The following is a 21890-nucleotide window of genomic DNA, read 5'->3' as shown; positions in this document are numbered from 1 at the left end:
GTTTTCGCACTCTAACTTTAGTTTAAGTGAATAGAAATCAATGAAATTTTAACACAAGGTTTATGACCACAAAAGGAAGGTTGGGATTGATTTTGGGAGTTTTGGTCCCAACATTTTAGGAATTAGGGACCAAAAAGGGCCCAAATAAGCATTTTCTTGGTTTTCGCACTATAACTTTAGTTTAAGTGAATAGAAATCTATGAAATTTTGACACAAGGTTTATGACCACAAAAGGAAGGTTGGGATTGATTTTGGGAGTTTTGGTTCCAACATTTTAGGAATTAGGGACCAAAAAGGGCCCAAATAAGCATTATTCTTGGTTTTCGCACAATAACTTTAGTATAAGTAAATAGAAATCAATGAAATTTTAACACAAGGTTTATGACCACAAAAGGAAGGTTGGGATTGATTTTTGGAGTTGAGGTCACAACAGTTTATGAATTAGGGGCCAAAAAGGGGCCCAAATAAGCATTATTTTTGGTTTTTGCACCATAACTTTAGTATAAGTAAATAGAAATCTATGAAATTTAAACACAAGGTTTTTGACCATAAAAGGAAGGTTGGGTTCGATTTTGGGAGTTTTGGTCCTAACAGTTTAGGAATAAGGGGCCCAAAGGGTCCAAAATTGAACTTTGTGTGATTTCATCAAAAATTGAATAATTGGGATTCTTTGATATGCCGAATCTAACTATGTATGTAAATTCTTAATTTTTGGTCCCGTTTTCAAATTGGTCTACATTAAGGTCCAAAGGGTCCAAAATTAAACTTAGTTTGATTTTAACAAAAATTGAATCCTTGGGGTTCTTTGATATGCTGAATTTAAAAATGTACTTAGATTTTTAATTATTGGCCTAGTTTTCAAGTTGGTCCAAATGGGGGGTCCAAAATTAAACTTTGTTTGATTTCATCAAAAATTGAATAAATGGGTTCTTTGATATGCCAAATCTAACTGTGTATGTAGATTCTTAATTTTTGGTCCAGTTTTCAAATTGGTCTACATTAAGGTCCAAAGGGTCCAAAATTAAACTAAGTTTGATTTTAACAAAAATTAAATTCTTGGGCTTATTTGATATGCTTTATCTAAATATGTACTTTGATTTTTGATTATGGGCCCAGTTTTCAAGTTGGTCCAAATCAGGATTCCATATCAAGTATTGTGCAATAGCAAGAAATTTTCTATTGCACAGTATTGCACAATAGCAAGAAATATCTAATTGCACAATATTGTGCAATGGCAATTAATTTTCAATTGGAGTTATCTTTCTTTGTATAGAATAGTAGTTGATAATATATGTTGGAAATTTGCCAGACATGACTATGATGTCATTTTCTATTTTTATTTGCCAATAACTTTATGTAAATAACTTCATTGGAAATTTGCCAATATAAAATGTTGCTGATGAAGCTTTTTTTCCTTATCTTATCTAAAATGTTTTTAGATAATGTATGTTGGACATTTGCCAAACATGACTATGATGTCATTTTCTATTTTTATTTGCCAATAACTTTATGTAAATAACTTCATTGGAAATTTGCCAATATAAAATGTTGCTGATGAAGTTTTTTTTATTGTTTTATACAATAAACAATGTATATTCACTTTTACTACCAACCAATCTTTACCATTCAGTGATAACAAGCACTTTATTTTACATTTTAATATTTTATGATGTATTTAAAAGAGTGGTTATTGTTGCAAACTCCATTAGAAATTTGAATTAATATCAGTTTTGGAAAAAGGGAAACGGGGATGTGAAAAAAAAAGGGGGGGGTTAATTTTTTCTCATTTCAGATTTCATAAATATAAAGAAAATTTCTTCAAACATTTTTTTGAGAGGATTAATATTCAACAGCATAGTGAATTGCTCAAAGGCAAAAACAAACTTTTAAGTTCATTAGACCACATTCGTTCTGTGTCAGAAACCTATGCTGTGTCATGATCAACTATTTAATTTTAGATTTAAAAAGTTTGAAGAAGAAATCTTTAATTGATTTGTAAAATCTTGACATTTGTTTTGTGTAAAAAAAAACCATGTAATGTCAAAAATAGATCACAATCCAAATTCAGAGCTGTATCACGCTTGATTGTTTTGTCCATACTTGCCCCAACTGATCAGGCTTCGACCTCTGCGGTCGTATAAAGCTGCGCCCTGCGGAGCACCTGGTAACATATGATTTCAATCATTCTGCTGATGAATGTCACAAAAGTAAGACATATGGATGCTAATATTGTGGCATTGTAAATTGTTATGAAGTTTCTGTCTTGCATATGTACCTCATTTATTAGAAATTTACCTGACTTTGACCTCATTTCATGGATCAATGCTCAAATTGAGATGCCATTTAAGTTCTGTTTCTTACATACTTTTCACAATATATCAACTCTATTTTGTGTATAATTGATAATAAATATATCAGTCTGGCATGGTTCACCTGACCTTGACCTCATTTTCATTGTTCATTGGTAAACATTAAATTTTGGTAATTAAGTCATATTCACAGAGACAATAATGAGCTCTATATGGTATATAGAAAGATTATAAGGTATATATGTCTGTCTGGCATGGTTCATCTTATCTTGACCTCATATTCCAGGTTTATTGGTTTCACAAAAAACATTTATGAGGTCTGTTTCTAAGAGACTTTAACCAATAGGTAATTTTTAATAATGTATAGAAAGATTTGAAAATGTATATGCCAGATTGGCGATAGGTTCATCTGGCCATAATCTTGTTTTTATTTATAATGAACTTCTTGTGTTGTTACTTTTATTAAAACCTTGATCTAAATGATTCGGTATAAAAATAATTTTGGTCAGTAAAGGAGGAGAGACATTTCAGCATGTGTAATCCTAAATGTGACTATAATTGTGTATCAAGTTATTATAAATACATTTGATGTTTGAAATAATTTGTTATTAAACCCCAAAGCATACAGTATAGGATAATACTATGTTTCACATCCAATATCTATGTAAACTTTACAATTAAGGATGTACTTAGGTGAGGATAGGTAAAAATTAAGAAATTAAGAAATTAAAATTGATACTATAAGCTGATGGAGTCAAAAAGGGAGACATAGGTATGCTGTTTCCAGGAACGGCATCAACAATGTATTAGTTTGTTATTAGGTATAGTTTGTGGTGGACCATGAGTGGTAGTCAATGATATTTGGTATGCAGTTGTATTAGCATTGGCACATCGCAATTCCATGGTTATTATTTGGCTACGCCCCCTCAGCCATGGTCTATTGACTTTGAAGCTTTTGCCTATTTGACATGTATTTGTTTGTGATTAGGTCAGTTCATGGGGAACCATGAGTGGTAGGTCAATTCAATTATATTTAATATGCCGTTTTGTAAGCATCGGCATATCTCATTTCTATGGAGATCATTTGGCTCTGCACCTCAGTCATGGTCTATTGACTTTAAAGCTTTTGCTTAGCTTACATGTATTAGTTTGTGATTATATCATTTTAAGATGAACTGCAAATTTAAAGTCATTGATAATAGATATGCAAATTTATTGTTATTTATAATATTTAACATAGCTCCAACCCCTCTTCATGGTTCATCGACTTTGAAACTTTTTCATAGTTTACAAGTTAATGTTTGTGTTTAGGTTTGTTTTAAAAGGGAAATGACTTATTATAAGTCAATGATATTTGGTATTCAGTTTAATTAGCATTGGCACAACTCATTTATATGGAGATTGTTTAGCCATGTACCTCAGTTATGGTTCATTGACTTTAAATATTTGCCTAACTTATGTAGCATGTTAAGTATTGCTATTTTAATCATAGGTGCTTGAGGACAGAATCCTGTTATGAGCCCCAATTTTCAACCCATTGTCTCTCCCCCTTATTATCATAAATCTCATAGAGTAAAAAGATGGTATATTAGTATATATATGATAGATATCGGATATGTTCCTTACGTCGTAACTACAATCCCTTCCCTTTCATGGATGTGACCTACCGAATTAGACTATTTACCGGATTTGTTATCACATAAGCACCACGACGGGTGCCACATGTGGAGCAGGATCTGCTTACCCTTCCGGAGCACCAGAGATCACCCATAGTTGTTGGTGGGGTTCGTGTTGCTTATTCTTTAGTTTTCTATGTTGTTTCATGTGTACTATTATTTGTCTTTTTCATTTTTAGCCATGGCGTTGTCAGTTTATTTTTGATTTATGAGTTTGACTGTCCCTTTGGTATCTTTCGTCCCTCTTTTAAAAAATATGAGATTTATAATAATAAGGGAGAGGGACTAATGGGGGCTCATCACAGGATCCTGTCCTCAAGGATTTTAATGTCAACATTTGCATAATCAAAATAACAAAAAGGCGAGACATATCTCTCTAATAACAGTTTATTAATTAGTAGAGAGTATATACAGCTTTGTTTTACACTTTTTTTCCCTACAATTCTTAATTCTGTTGTAATATCTTATAGATTGCCATCTGTCCACCTTTCCGTCCTTTTTTTCATCATTTTGTCCAACTGTTGTATCACCGATGGCTTAACCGCTTCCCAGAATTATCAGAAGAGTCTTACACAAAAGATTTAAGCCTGTTTTAATAGAAAAGTAAATATCATTCACAACATCAGATGAGAATCATAAGATATTAATCATTGTATGAAGATAGAAATTAGAAACAGTCAAATAACGATTTCTTTTCGAATTTAGCATTGCAACACATTTTTCTAACTCGACTTTCAGTTATTTTGCAATAATGGTTTTTATTCAACAGGCTGTTTGTTAACTCTATCAGGCTCTGCATATTGCCAAGAGAAAGAGTTTTGCCTTGTTTTTTTCTCTCTCACAAAATCGGTGATATTACAGCGTTTTCATCAGTTTGGACAACATTAAAGTTCTTTGTTTGAGAAAGTACACATTTCTTCTTCCTACCATTCATTTGAAATATTTCATTTTTATCGTGAGTTGGTTTGTTTTTAGGGGGGATTTATCTAGCTTAAACATTTGCTGCTATGCCTTTGGTAATGATCAACCATATGATTTAACGTTTTACTCGTAAAACTGCTAGTCTCTTCGTTTATTGAAGGCAAGATTACATTTTCTACTTGGCCTTAATCCTGCAATTCCTTCCCAAAAAATATAATCAAAAAATTACTGAACTACGAGGAAAATCAAAACGGAAAGTCCCTTATCAAATGGCGAGTTGACATTACCAAGTATTTTTGACATTGTGTACATGACATGAACAACTTGAAAGAAGCAGTTGTAAAGCCACAGCTCAATTTATGTATCTATATATATATATATATATATATGTTTAGATGTAACGCAAAATTTAAATAACAGCAAACAATCATTATGATGTCAATAAATCTCTCAAGAGGTCCATTACATTAGCTCCATTAGGTATTTTTGCTTTCATTTTGATTTTGTTTGTTATCTGGTTTTTTCTTGTGAATTCACAATGAAAATAAAATTGAGAATGGAAATGGGGAATGTGTCAAAGAGACAACAACCCGACCAAATAAAAAACAACAGCAGAGGGTCACCAACAGGTCTTCAATGTAGCGAGAAATTCCCGCACCCGGAGGCGTCCTTCAGTTGGCCCCTAAACAAATATATACTAGTCCAGTGATAATGAACGCCATACTAATTTCCAAATTGTACACAAGAAACTAAAATTAAAATAATACAAGACTAACAAAGGCCAGGGGCTCCTGACTTGGGACAGGCGCAAAAATGCGGCGGGGTTAAACATGTTTGTGAGATCTCAACCCTCCCCCTGTACCTCTAACCAATGTATTAAAGTAAACGCATAACAATACGCACATTAAAATTCAGTTCAAGAGAAATCCGAGTCTGATGTCAGAAGATGTAACCAAAGAAAATAAACAAAATGACAATAATACATAAATAACAACAGACTACTAGCAGTTAACTGACATGCCAGCTCCAGACTTCAATTAAACTGATTGAAAGATTATGTCTTCATCATATGAATATCAGGCACAATCCCTCCCGTTAGGGGTTTAGTATCATACCATCATAACATATATGAGAAGAACATAACCCGTGTCATGCCAACAACTGTTTTTAAAAAAATAATGTGTTTAGTTCCGATGCAAAGACCTTATCAGTGACTCAATATTAACGCCAAAATATGCAATCTTTAATGACTTGACAACAGTATCGTAATTATATCCCTTCTTAATAAGTCTATTCAAAGGTTTTGTAAGTTTCTGAGGTGAATAGTGACACCTTTGTGCTTTATAAAGAATATTACCATAAAAAATCGGATGTGAAATACCTGAACGTATTAGAAGTCTGCATGTTGAGCTATATTTACGAATGATGTCTTTATACCGATGATAAAATTTAGTAAATGTTTTGACTAGTTTGTGATATCGAAAAAAAAGGTTTTGTAAGGAATGCGCTAATACTTTTGATAGTTCAATAAAGGCAACAGTAGTATACCGCTGTTCGAAACTCGAAACAAAAATTGTTATTAACGGAGTTGCCAAATCCATTTATGTCGACTTTACCTGAGTGAGTGAGAACCTCAGTTTCTTAATAATTTCTCAATTTAACAACGGATAATTTAAGATCGGTATACTAAAATGGAGATTGTATTACTACATACAACCTCTTTGGTTAAACTAACTCATTTATATAACAACTTTTATCCAGTTGCGGAAATATAACCTGAAATCATCTCGTAGTGTAAAGGTAAAGTAGTTTTATTTCTTATTCATCTTGATTGAAAACCTGTCAGATGTTACACTGTTTTGATAGTAATTTATTGTTGATGCAAAGTTAACAATTGTAACAAAGAAGTATAACCTAATAAGGTATTTCAACCAGTACTACAACCAGGAAGTGGAAACTGGAAAAACCTGGGTCATAATAGAAATTTGCTTTGTTCAATATACATGATGTGTGGGGTGATAGATATTCATCTTGAACAAGTAGAAACCACAGAATATCTGTACACAAAGGAAACAAGACACAGTAATCGAAAAGATAAATAAAGGCAAACCAACAGCAAATCTACAGGGGTAAGTGATATAAGTAAAAACAACCATAGTTCCGATGCAAATTTACGTCGTCAGGAATACGGAAAGTGCAATTGTAATATGATATAATTAAATGACGGTTAGTCCAATACCTTTTAATGTTACTTTTGAAGCTATGGACTTACACCAATTTCATTCCGAGTTAAGACAATCCTGTGTACCTGGAGTTTTATTCAGAATGGCTGACGTGGACCTATAGATAAATGAAATTTAAATGCAATCTCAGTTTTGTTTCTCTATTCTCTCTCGAAAAGCCCTATATATTCAGCGTGTTCAATGTTCTCAGCTATTTGAATATCTAACCTAAAATTTTCAAGGTATAATTGTCTTTCATTTTACCTAGTGTGCTTTGTCTATATGCCTTTGTGTGCTTCTTTGTTTATTTAGATGATAACACAATGTTGACTGATGTACCCCCATTGTTGACATTTTTACCTGTTATATAAAAAAGAAGATGTGGTATGATTGCCAATGAGACAACTCTCCACAAGATACAACAATTATCAACTATGTGTCACCGTACGGCCTTCAACAACGAGCGAAACACATACGGCATAGTCAGCTATAAAAGGCCCCGAAATGTCTGTTTGTTTTTTTCACATATCGTTGTCAATACCATGGAGTTTGATGCGACTGTCATACATGTCCAAGTGAGATGTTTAGCTAGCTATAAAACTAGGTTCAATCCACAATTTTCTATATAAGAAAAGTCAGGACTATGAAAGTTGTTATCCATTCGATGATGTGTTTGAGCTTTTGATTTTGACATTTGATAAGAGACTTTCCATTTTAAGTTTTCCTCGGAGTTCAGTATTTTTACTTTTCACCTTACTTTTTACAAATTGTCATGCAATGATTAAAATCTTGTGACGAATAACACTACAAGATTAAGAAGTAATCTATTAAGAAATACCACATTGATTTTCTGTTAAAAGAACAGCATTTACCAAGGAGGGAATCCAGATTTATCACACATCACATTCCTTTGGAGTTTCAACCAAATATGCTTCCTTTGAAGTTTCAATCAAATATGATATATACCTTTGTGCTTTCTTTGTTGGAATTTTTGTTTGTTTTAATAGTTTTAAATTTATTGTTTCGAACATTATAACACAATGTTGACTATTGTATCTATTTGTTTTGCTCACACATTGTTGTCAATAGAATGGAAATATATATGCGACTGTAACATTTTTACTAGCAAGAGATTTAGCGAGCCGTTAACCCAGGTTTAAACCACCATGTTGTACTTATGGAAATACCAAATATGACAGTTGTTTTTCGTTTGTTTGAAGTGGTTGAGTTTTTGATTACATCCATTGTTCTTCTAAATGCTCCACGAAAATTCTTTCGAACTTATTAACATTAACTATATCAGCAATCAAAGCATGGCTTTAAAGTTACTCTGAAACTACCTACTTTAGAGGCGTTAATTATATGTGGATACATAAAGATTCCAAAGATTAAAAACTTTTTTCCATATTTGTTCCTTATTTGACGTAAAAAAATTACCACCGGAGACAATTTCGAATGAAAAGTATTGGCTTACACTTTTCATCGAAGCCTACCTAATAATCACTGGGATACATGTTAAAATGAAAGTAACAAGCACATTTTTACATACTTTATCAGAAGGAAAATTCGAAATATACAAAGTGCATTCCGTACTGACCCAATAGCATACACAACTTACGTTTGACTCATTAGTACAATAGAACCCAAAAGGAAAAAACTCAGGACTAGCCCGAGCATATACCATTTTTGAAAGAGTAAAAAAAGTGTTAGAATTAACAGGGTATTCCTTTATCAATTACAGATTCAAAAACAGTATGAGCAAAGCAGATAAAACACTTTCCATCAAGCTTTATCAATATTTATGTAATATAGTTGGATCAGAAGAAGTTGTAAATACAAGAAGAAAGATATTTTGCGCAATAGACAGTTTATGTAGAAATTCCTCCTACATTATCGTAAGTAGTGGGAGTAAGGCAGAAGGTATAGACTTCATAGGTAGTGATTATGATCAAATGACTGTTTGTCAATTTTGTCGTGTTTACGATAGTACAAATAATGCGTCAACCTTCACAGATGAAATACCCATAATCATGGACATCAATGACACAAAACCAGGGTTTACGACGCTTAAGCTTTATGACATGTCAGACCTACCGGACACATACCTATTTTGCGAGATTAAAGAAGGGGATGCATACTTTTCAAGTAAACTTTATCGGGAGTATGGTTTAATAGACGATTATGTTATCCATGGACCATGTACATCTACAGCAAACGGTACACATGATTTTGCAAATAGTTTTAGATGTAAGGAATGGATAAGACCGGCTCAACATTGGATACATAGATCCAGATCGTCTTGGCCCGATAACAATCTCGTTACTTCTGTTGTGCAGTACGGCGTTTTATTTGTTCCTATTGGATGTAAAGGATCAGCAAATGAAGATTTGGAATGGCGGATATCGTTTTCCATGGCAGAAAAACAACTTATTTTTTCCTTTTCTCATACACAGTTATTATGTTACGCCTTGTTAAAGATCATTTTGAAAGACATTATTAAGACAAAACACAGTGATCTTATTTGTTCATATTTCCTTAAAACTATAATGTTCTGGTTATGTGAAGAATCAAATCCTTCAGATTGGAATCCTGCGAATATGATTCCCTGTTTTATGAACTGTCTGAGGCGACTGATTTACTGTGTGCAATATAAAACGTGTCTTCATTACTTTATTCCCGAAAATAACTTATTTGAAGGCAGATTTACTGATTACCAACACAGATCTTTATTGGATAAATTACATGATATATACAATTCGCTATGGACTTGTGTTTTCAATACGGCTACATTTCAAAGGTTTATAATAGAACATAAACAGACAAATATGTTATCTAGCTCGCCTATTTTGACAGCATCTGCGTTCGCATGCTTATCATACACTAAATGTTCGTTTAGTCCTGTCTTCCCTATTCACATAGCTCTTTTACGTAAAATCAAAGATAAAGAACTTTCTGCATACATGATGTCACAGATTTTCAACGAATTGTTACAACTACCAGACCGATATCAATTTACGGAAAGTAACAAATCTGTTTACGAACAATACCAAATAAGCTTAAATTGCTTCAAGGCAGGGATACACTTTAATGTTACAGCCACTTGGTTACTGTTAGCATCATTATATTATAAATATCGACGATTCCACGAATGTATAGATATCATTAACTACAGTTTGTCAAAATGTACTCCCGATAAAATTCTGTTGCATTTAGACAAAACTTTTAAGGATCAAACGTATTTCCAACAAATGAGAAAATCAGTTGGATTCTTATCAACTTGCAAACATTTAGTTGTTGAAAATGTTTGGTTTCGACCACCGTTTACGTTATTGCCTGTAGAACTTACTCCTTTGATTGAAAGCGTTGTGCATGCTAAATTTATTCCTGCTGTTGTGTACTTGAATAGTTTAAAATTTTTGTGTTCATATCATCTTGAAGATATTCGAGGGTTACATACTGCGCTGCGAAATCTGGAGCTAACGATTCGAGATAAATATTTTATCATTCCAAACGAGCCCAATTTAAAAATTGCAAACCAGTGTCTCTATATTGTCAAAAATATGATGTAAATGTTAAATCAATAAATAAGTTTGAGTAGATTTTAAGTCATTACTTAGTGTATAGCGAATGGAAGTTCTGTTTTGTTTACAGTTTCTCGATAAAATGTCATTTCTTTAATTTTTAAATATGTTGTAGGCCTTGGCGAGTTATAAAATAAAACACAAAATAAAACATAGGTCACCGTGCTCGTTTTCGAGAAAATTGAGGCTGAAAATTGGGGATTTGTGCAATTTTGCAAAAAAGTTAAACAATGTTATAATTTTTTTGGAGCAAATATTCTTTGTCGTAAATTATTAAGATCGGGTTCAATTTGAAGGTGTGATAAGTGACAATAAGGAAAAAAAAATCCCTACACGAATGACTATACAAATTTTCAAGCTTTGCTTGAAATTGCGAATCAGATGCTCAAAGTGGGATTTTTTTATTCCAAAAAATATAGCAATAAAGTGTTTCTGAAAATGTCATTTTTATCATTTTTCTGCATGAACTGCATTTTGTCATGCTTTCTCCAAATATCAAATAAAAAATATATGTCACCGTGCTGGATTCTATGATAAACGTGATTTATCCTAAAAAATTGCGTCCCCCCTTTGTAACCCCAACGTTAGCGCTAAAGTGCACGACGTCGCTGGCAGACTTTTTCGACGTAAACTTGAAAATTACCGGCAACATTTTTCAGATGTATAAAAATTGCTTGTAAAGAGCTTTCTAAAAATTGGTAATATTGTTTTCGGAAATATAATCATGTGAATCATAAATACAGGTCTCAGTGAGAAACATCCCAAGAAAAGTGATAACGGACTGTTGATAATTTTTACGGCTTTTAAAATTAAAGACTCGGCAATTTAAAACTTGACATACAGGTTACATGTACTGTACCCAATCGTGCATTAATTTATGTATTAATTTATAGCATATGTTGACCTCTAGATGTTGTTTTTTTTGTTTGTTTTTTTTTTGTTGTTGTTTGGTTTGGTTGGCTGCTATTTCATTACAATACTCCTTTGGCTTTAAATCCTTCTATTCACGTTTCAGTAATCACTTTTTAGAATTTCACATTTATTCATAAAATTAAACTTTTATTCTGATCAATGATTACAATTGAATAAAATTGGGAGGCTCCTAAATATTTTTAAGTTCAGTTTTTATAGTTGACTATGCGGTATGGGCATTGCTCATTGTTGAAGACCGTGACCTATAGTTGTTAATTTCTGTGGCATGTTTGTTTCTTGTTAAGAGTTGTCTCATTGAAAATTATACCATATCTGTCAGAAAACAAAAACAAAATCTTATCAAGGAATATGCTAAAGGATGCTTTTGTCTAGAGAGATAAACCAGACCATATTTTGAAATTTTTGGATTTCGCAAAAACGATTGAATTAATAGCGAGAGGACTGGACATATTACCTATGCATAATTTCATCGGTAAATAACTATATATATATTTTTTCACCAAAGCGCGACGCATTTCGGGGTACAGGAAATATCGCACGTTCATTCCTCTGTCTGTCCTTTCGGTCCTTATGGTTAATTAGATTTTTCAAGTGTACAATTCTTGCCAAATTTCCATAAAACTGTTATCGTACGGACACATTATATTAGAAATTGCAATTGTATTTGCTGTCATTCCATCATTTCTCTTTGTATATTTGTAAAAAAAAAATTAAAAAACCAAAATAAACAACTGCGCTTCGAGCGCATGATACACCCGTCGTCATATGAAGAAAAAAACATAATACATGTTTTTAAAATAACACGGGGCTTGTACAGGAAGTCATGCTGAGTATATCTTGACTCATTTGTTATTCTTGCTCAAAAGGAAGTTTATAATGACTATGATATCATATTGAAGCTCAATAAAAATTCAAGAACTCAACAATGAATTAACGAATCATCACGAAAAAGTATACAGATCTGTTTAAGAATAATTTAACTAACAAGTATATAAAATTTTATGCAATAATTATTAATAGTTTCTTAGATACGGCTCGACATGTGAAAACCCCCTCTTTTTTCATAAACTCAATAACTCTAAAATTAAAAGAATCATCCCCAAAGTACACAGGAGTCGATTTCACAAAAAAAACTTAAGACTAAGATTGATCGTATAAGTCATGAACAATTCAGTATACTTACGACCAATCTTAGTCGTAAGTTTTTTTGTGAAATCTTCAGATTCATATAACTAAGAAGTGTGTAAGGTTTTAAGCAATAATCAAAAATCATTTTTGAGATACAGCGCGAACTGTGAAAAAACACCCCCTGTTTTAGTTACAAAGTCTTGTAACTCAAAAAGTTCACCAAAAAGATATACAGATCGTTTGACCATCATGAAAAAAACCCAACCATATTTAGTTTAATATGCTGTACTTTTTGACGACGTACAGACGGACGCCGCACATTTGTATACCATAATACGTCCCGTCAAAATTTGTACGGGCGTATAAAAATATTGTTAGCTATTGTCTTTATAATTTTCTGCGGAGTTCAGTATTTTTTGTCGTTTTACTTTTTGTTAGATAAAATATGTGTTACGTGGAGGTAATAGGAACTTTTTTAAAGTTGTATCATTGTTGATATTAGCGGAATGCCATTATTTATCTAACATAAATAAATTGTTCAGTTAGGAAGTTCACTTCTTCTTGTACCTAAATTTTCGGTACTAGTTTTAAAATATCATTGTTGGTTTTCTGTGCTGTAAAAAAATGACAGAAAATCGGAGCCGGACTAAATTGTGGATGTCAGAATGATAATAAAAATGTCCTATGCTTGAACAGAATATTTTTTACATCAATTTGGGAATCAGAATATGTTTTCAAGACAAATACTACTAGTAGTCCAAATAATTATGACAGTAAGGAAGGGTATATTAAATTTTTGCTTTGACGGTCCGCCTTACTGTGACGCGTGAAAGAAAAATAATATAATAGCCTTTCAAGACGTTTGGATTAGTAAAATACCATACCTCCTCCAATCTTTTGAAGTGCAATGATCGTTCCATAAATATTTTCCATCTGAATTTATTATTCTATTTTAGACAAAACTATATCATATGTAGGACATACGTCCTAAACATGCATGAAATATTTGCCCCTGGACGTTAAGCAAACAACATTCAATCAATTTATTGGACATAGTCTTGGTATAAAGCTGGAATTTAAGGTAGCGCCTTCCTCATATTAAAATGATAATTGACATGCATTATATTAGTAACATCAAAAGGGTTAGTCATCTTGAGAGTGCTAACTTTACGATATTTAAATTTGTTGAAGATCTCACAGAAACAGTAATGTGTTTTATTTCATAGATTTTATTAGACTGTTATCCTTTTAGAATCAAATGCACTAATATAATGGTGTAGAAGTTAGCATGCGGGAGAAACAGAAATTGGAGCATCGGAAAATCCACATTACGTTTCTTATTACGGAAAATTACACGCATTACGTCCCGCAAAAAGTGACGTTTTGCGGGAATTCAAACGCTTAACGTCGCGCCAAGAGTTAACTCCCTTGAAACTGTATCGGATGCCCTTAACAGAAAGGAAAGTAATTGTGTCTTTCGTATACCATTTTTGGTGGAACTTTCAATGTCAAAGTTTGTTCATGAATAGTGATTATAAGGTCAAAATTTATTAATTTTCTAAATGAATGCAGATCACAATTTATTCCTCTGAACGGTTTGAAACATTTACATGTTGTTTTGAGTTTGATTGAAATGTAGATCTCTGAATTTGTATGTTCTTATTTGTATAACGAAATCGTAAATTTGAATTTAATTATATTTTGTGCTGCTATACGTACTTGCTATATTTATAGTTGGGTTGTATTATGCGATCTGAAGTAGCTAGTACCTAAAATTCAATATTAGTTAGGAGTTTCAATAGTAAAAAAAAAGTTTCAATGTCTCCTGTGGTTTATAATTTATCTGTTCGAGGGCAAATAATCACCAAAAAAAATCCTGCGTTCTTTTTAACTTTTCATTTCATTTCATTTCATTTCATTTCATCATCTCCCGACAATGTAATTACGAAATTCAAGGCGCTAACACTGTTTTCATATGAAATATATTTCCAATGGCCATAATTTTTGGTAAAATAATTGGTCAACAAAATTAATGTTCCAACTCAATGCTGCTATCTTTGTAAACCGTTGTTTGTTTAAAATCCGAAAAGGAAAGTAAATGTGAGAGTGCTAACACTGCAAATCGAATGTTCAATGTTAATTACATTTCAAGGAGACATTACTCCGAGAAAATAATTGATCAGTGCTGATTTTCAAACTTGTCAAAAACCGTCTGTGGTTGATTAATTCATCATTACCATACACATTTTTATACGCCCGTCAAAATTTTGACGGGACGTATTATGGTATACAAATGTCCGGTGTCCGTCCGTCCGTCTGTCCGTCTGTCCGGCGTAAACATGTCGCACCGTAACTTGAGAACGACTTATCCAAATTTCATGAAACTTAATATAGTTGTTTCTTAGGATGGTCAAATGATCTGTATACTTTTTGGTGAAAATAAGATTTAAACTTTTTGAGTTACGGCACTTTGTAACTAAAACAGGGGTGTGTTTTTTTCACATGTCGCACCGTATCTCAAAAATGTTTCTTGATTATTGCTTAAAACTTTACACACTTCTTAGTTATATTAATCTTAATATCTGTATACTTTTTGGTGGTGATTCAAAATTTCATTTTTGAGTTTTTGAGTATTTTGTAAAAAAGGGGGAGGGTTTTTTTACATGTCGCGCTGTATCTCAAAAACGATTTATGATTATTGCTTAAAACTTAACACACTTCTTTGTTATATTAATCTAAAGATCTGTATACTTTTTGGTGATGATTCAAAATTTCATTTTTGAGTTATTGAGTATTTGTAAAAAAGGGGGAGGTTTTTTTTACATGTCGTGCTGTATCTCAAAAACGATTTATTATTATTGCTTAAAACTTTACACACTTCTTTGTTATATTAATCTAAAGATCTGTATACCTTTTGGTGATGACTCAAAATTTTATTTTTGAGTTATTGAGTATTTTGTAAAAAAGGGGAGGGTTTTTTTTACATGTCACGCCGTATCTCAAAAACAATTTATGATTATTGCTTGAAACTGTACATACTTCTTTGTTATACTAATTTAAAGATCTGTATACTTTTTGGTTTGATTCAAAATTTTATTTTAGTGATATTTGTAAAAAAAAAAAAAAACAGGGTGGGGGGGGGGGGGGGGGGGGGTTCACATGTCCCGCCGTGTCTCAAAAACAATAAATGGTTATTGCTTAAAACTTCCTCAGAAACTATTTATGATTATTGCATAAAACTTCCACACAAGACGTCGGGCGTATCATGCGCTCATGGCGCAGCTGTTTATTATATATGTTTTACAATTCAATTCAAAATCATGATAAAAAGGCGACATGAAAAGTAAGAGACAATATTAAAAAAAATGATGAAATCCTAAGATATGTATAACTAAGCGGCAAGCCATAAGCCAAAAAAGTAAGTTAAATAATTTGTGGCACAACATAAAAATAATGAATGTAACATTTTGCTTCATAAAAAAAACTTTATGCAAAGACGTGCAAATCATTTAAAAGACGTCCATTTGGAAAGAAGGTAATTGTGTGCTAATATAATGGAATTATATGTGACTGCCATATCAGTGGGAGGTTTAGCTAGCAAAAAACAAGAATTAATGCACCATTTTCTACATATATGAAAATGCATGCACCAAGTTAGGAATATGCATTTGTTCCCCATACGTTTGATGTGTTTCGGCTTTTTATTTGGTAATTTTATCAAGGACTTTCCGTTGGATTTGTCTTGCTATTCGGTATTATTGTTATTTTACATTTTATTACCAGGTTACCGAAGAAGACAATTTATTGCTTTTGTCTTAATCACAAGCAGACTTATGTTGATGCATGATATTGATTTATAGGAATTATCTAAAAAAAAACATCTTTCAAGTCAATGCAGACCATATATATATGAACTCTCGTTGATGCAAGTAAAATAGAGTTTTGTTTCATTTAAATCTTCAGTCATATGATGATCTATAATGATTCTAATGAAACCTTACCTGATATCTAAAAAGTTCTGCGAAAACAATTAATTGGTAAAGCTTGATATAATATTTAATGATAAAGAAAGAATAAATACACTTTGTAACAAATATATCCCTTTGAGCTACTAGCGTCAAGATTAATCAAGTTCACGTTATATTACTCATGGGCTGGAGTCCTCCTTAAAAAAAATAAAGACTTTTGGTCAATTTACAGTAATTTTGTATACAGCTTTGGCGGAAACTTTAGTGCCTTCAAAATATGTGCACATTTGTATAGAAAACACATAGTAAATAACTCGACGAAAAATGTTCTTAATTTTGTCTTAAAATCATCAAATCTATACTGAAGAAAATATTATTATAATAGGAATTCTTGATAATGATAAATTCTTGGATTAGTTTTAGGTTGAAAATTATGTATCCCTTACCCTGTTATTTGCTTTGATATTTATGTTATTAAGTGTTCCTTTAGTATGTAAAGGTAAAAAGTGCAGTAGTACAAGGAAATTAAAAAGTATAAGGAAGTTTAATTCAGATATCCAATATAGCCAAGAAATGAAAACTTGAAAAATTCGACATAATAGCAAACAGCTTTGTTATTCAAGGGGTGCTTTTGTAAACTATTTATGCGTCACCTACTGTTGATCTCTATTAAATATATACCTTTGGTATTGATTCTAGTTTTTCCGCAATTACGCAGAAGACATAAATGTGTTTGATTTGGGTAGAGGTGGCAAGATAAATTTTTAAAGAAGAAAAGGTACAGGCGTCCCACTTACATCTCCCTGATTTAAAACTAAATTTTTCCGCATCTCAACTTTTCGTTGACGTTTAAAGTAATATGAAACGATTTACCATGTTATAATTGTAATATTGTAATATTAAGGAAATTATTGAACAAATGCATGTATTTATACTACATTTTGTACTGTCACGGTTTTATTTCTGATAATTTATTTTAAAAAAAATGTCAGATTACTTCTTATTGGAGTAAACGGTTAAATATACAATTAGATAATTTACTAAATTTTTACGTTGTTTATTTATAATTTTGAAAACAATAATAGATAGGATAACAGCTTTAAAAATAGTATAAGCAAAACATGCAGCTCTGTGTAAGATCTATGTATGGCAGTATATATAAAATTATTGTTTAAATGATAATTTTGTAACAATTGTTTGCCATTTGCCTTTTATGATCTTTTTCTTGAAAACTAAATTAGATAGATCGAAAGTCTAGTGTTGTAACTTGATTTTCTATACAAATCCTTGCTTCAAGTTGTTAAATAAAACCTTAAATGATACCCCCTCCTCCTTAAAAGAGGGAGGAAAGATACCAGAGGGACAGTCAAACTCATAAATCGAAAATAAACTGACAATGCCATGGCTAAAAATGAAAACGACAAACAGACAAACAATAGTACACATGACACACTATAGAAAACTAAAGAATAAGCAACACGAACCCCACCAAAAACTAGGGATGATCTCAGGTGCTCCGGAAGGGTAAGCAGATCCTGCTCCACATGTGGCACCCGTTGTGTTGCTCATGTTATAAAAAAATCCGGTAAATAGTCTAATTCGATAGGTCACATTCATGAAAGGGAAGGGGGTTGTAGTTACGACATAAGGAACATATCCGATATCATTTGTGAAACGGTTATTCCATAACGGTCAACCAACTCGTGATGGCGTCCGTAAAATTTACGAAGGGATGATTTCAACTTCACCATTTAGAACTCTTGGTTTAATAGCTTCCTTATGAGCAGTAACCTTCTATCAAGGAAGTCATGATAGGAAATGCAAGTACGGGAATATCGTATCAATTGGGAGATATGTACCCTATATGCAGGTGCTGCTGGAATGTTGCTACTTATAAAATTTAAAATGGAAACTGTTCAATAATTGGAAAGCTGAAATCATCTCTTTTGTCGTAAAGTTTTGTTTTCAACTGACCCTCATTGCCAATTTCTAGATGAAAGTCCAGATATGAGGCCGACTTAACCGTATCTGTTGTATCCTTTATCTCTAGTTCGATGGGATAGATGCGTTCAACATAGTCACCAACTTTTGAATTATTTAGTGAAAGAACATCATCCATATAGCGGAAAATAGAGATAAAGGATATTGCTAACTTCTTATCTTTTTTCCTAAGAAGTTCCTGTATGAAGTTAGCCTCATAATAATAATAAAAAAAAAAGTCGGCAAGAAGAGGGGCACATTTGGTTCCCATTGGAATGCCGACAGTCTATTGAATCAGAAAAACACGTCCCCGAACCCTACATGTTCGCACCCAAAGTCCGTTCGCACCCTACATGATCGCGCCCAATTTTAATTGGTTTTGTGTTTAATAACTTTGTAATCAAGTTTTGGCAAGTGTATTCTTATAAGTATATGTGTTGTCATTGTCTCAAAATGAAGTGAGACAGCATTTGTTTTCTTTGTTGTTGTTGTTGAATAAATCTTAATCATGTTTTGGTTAGTGTATTGCTATAACTTTGTTTCATTGACTTGTTTCAAAATAAACATGATAAAGTGAGATTCTGACTACTTTTTTTTCATTTATGTGTTGAATAAATTTTATCATGTTTTGGTTATAATAGTGTATTGCTATTATATTGTATTGTTTCATTGTTTCAGATCAAAGGGACCAAGCTGTTAAAACAATTATCTTTTGTGTTTTTCATTTAAAATCTTCAATGTTATACTCATACCAAGCTAAAAATACATTCAGTATTTACACCAAAGTAATTTAAAACAACAATCATGATTTTCCAATTATTCAACTGGAATATGAATTAAAATTGCCAATTTGGGCGCGAACGTGTAGAGTGCGAACGGACCTTGCGTGCGAACGTGCGAGGTGCGAACGTGTAGGGTGCGAAAGTGTATTGGGCGCGAACGGACCTGATACCATCACGCATGCGCATTAAACTCTAAAAATGGCGGATGAATTGAACAGGTAGAAATGACACTGAACCCAAACAAAGTGTTTAAATCAAATATATTATAATTTATAAAGTTTAACCATCTTCCCATTGAAAACACATGGATAAAACTAGATGATTCTCCATTTATATTCAACGTTTGATCCTTAGGGACAGTAAAAAATAGGTGTCCTCGACACCCGTGACAAAAAACTTGTTGGAACAGACACACAAGTTGGCAGTGAGATATTCCTTCTTTTACTTTAGTGGTCACTGTACTTTATAGTTATATTCATAAGCGGTTGTGGGAAAGGGTCATTGTAGGGATTTCCCCAATGGAGGATCCCAAATGGAAATTTTGTCGACAATTTACAATCAGTTTTGCCATATAATTTGGTATAGGAATGGAAAGTATTTAGAAGCAAATAAACAACTTCCAAATAAATTTGAAGTCGCCTTTGAAGGTTTTGAAGGACTATGAGAGCAATCTTGCACAGATACCCATACCCATGGGTATTTTGAAATGTTGGCAGGTAATACCTGAGGTACATCCAAAAACTCGTACAGATTTTCATTTTTCCCATACACAATAACTCAATGGAATCTTTTACAAACTACAGTAGTAAATATGTTCCAGACCATATGAGTATTTGGACCGTAAACGTATACTCGTACGGTCCGACCATACGCGTACGGTCGGACCGTACGAGTATACGCGTATGGTCCAGTATGAGCTGACCATACATGTTATTGGATAATATGGGTTACATCTATACAAACAGTTATCACAATCTTTATTTTTAGTTTTACAAATTGTTATTATTACATAAGATGGATAAAATGAACTACCTAGTAATTTAATTAGATATTTGTTTAATTGTATATCTGAATCCTATTTTGAAACTCTCGCCAAAGGTGACACTGGCTACCAAAAGTATATTTTTCATATTTACAGTTTTTCAGTTCATGCATGTTCCTTTCGATTAGCATTTTTTTGAAAAGTTGCTAAATATTCTAAAGCAATTGTCCTCCCACATTATTTGCATTCAATTTCAGTGAGAATAATTGTCATAATTCAATTAGTGTATTATGCAGTGGTCTCGCTAGCCCAAAATAGAAGGGCGCCGCGCCCTGGGTGCCCTCAGCCGTGCCCTGGGTGCCTTCATCCACGCCCTTCTGCCCTGACGTCTTTTTCCAAAATTCTCTTGTGCCGTTTTGGTAAAAGTGCCTTAATTTTGTTTCATCGATTTCTGATCTCCAAGTTAATTACATATATGACACCTGTGTGATTGCCCCCAGGTTAATCATGTCATTACAATCAATTACAATGATAAAGACTTCAAAGGTGTTAATATATAGGTAATTTAATTAGGACAATGTATCTTTTTGTCATACATTTGATGAATGTGTCAGCGAGTGAGTTTAGCTTGGGTCGGCATTTTCGATTTCCAAGTCACAATGGAAGAGTGTATAAATGAAGACTTTCATGACTTTAGAATTGAATTTAAGTCATCAAAATAAAACTATGCCTTCACAGAAATGCCTTCCATCTCAACTTGTTAGCGACAAGCACAGTTTTTAATTAACGCAAACGTGTTGGAAATTAATTTTGGAGTTACTTCCCCTGTTTTAGCTTATTACAAATTTGTGCTCTAAAAATATTATCTAGTTTCAAAAAAAGGAATAAAGAACCAATTGAATATATAATAACATAATAATGTTACCTTAAGGATATTAACTGTCTTTGAACATATTAAAAAAAAAATATTGCAATTTCTGTTTGATAATTATACTTTTAGCAATCCATGTTCTAAACATTGTTAAATTAGTAATACACAAAAATAGGCATTTTAGGTATCAAAAGCTGAAATTCTTATATAGATAAAAAAATAAAAAAATCTTTGACAATGGGTAGAGTGAAGTTAAACTATAAAAACACAATATGTTGATGAAGATATACTATATAATTCATAACTACACAAACAATGAAATAAAGACTATAGTTAAAATGCATCTTTATTTAAAAAAAACCCATATACAGTAAAACAAAAGAGATTACTTAACTCGTGATACACACAGAAACGTAGACAAAAAAATTAGCAGTGCCTTTTCTTATCATAAAAAGTGCCCTGCCCTCCACTGGCACCCTGCCCCTTTTGATTTCTAGCTAGAGCACTGTTATGTATTACTGATCTACATGCTAAATA

The 21890-nt window shown here is 32.4% G+C and overlaps 1 protein-coding gene across 2 annotated transcripts in view; it reads left to right on the top strand.

The window, feature by feature from the left end:
* The first annotated feature begins 6903 nt into the window (after window positions 1-6903).
* LOC139498521 (PAS domain-containing serine/threonine-protein kinase-like) overlaps window positions 6904-21890 on the top strand; it is a 44840-nt gene continuing 29853 nt past the window's right edge. Inside the window, exon 1 of one of the 2 annotated variants that reach the window (XM_071286941.1) lies at window positions 6904-7035. Coding sequence is in view for 1 of the 2 variants with exons in the window: in XM_071286940.1 (XP_071143041.1) it covers window positions 19699-19718 (20 nt within the window). In the remaining variant the exon portion in view is untranslated. Of the gene's footprint in view, window positions 7036-19674; window positions 19719-21890 lie in introns of those variants that run through there. The other variant, XM_071286940.1, reaches the window with a different exon arrangement.

The sequence above is a fragment of the Mytilus edulis genome, chromosome 12 (assembly GCF_963676685.1).
Source record: "Mytilus edulis chromosome 12, xbMytEdul2.2, whole genome shotgun sequence".
NCBI classification, from domain to species: domain Eukaryota; kingdom Metazoa; phylum Mollusca; class Bivalvia; order Mytilida; family Mytilidae; genus Mytilus; species Mytilus edulis.
The sequence above is the reverse complement of the archived record's forward strand: the minus strand, read 5'-3'. Positions and strand labels throughout refer to the sequence as shown.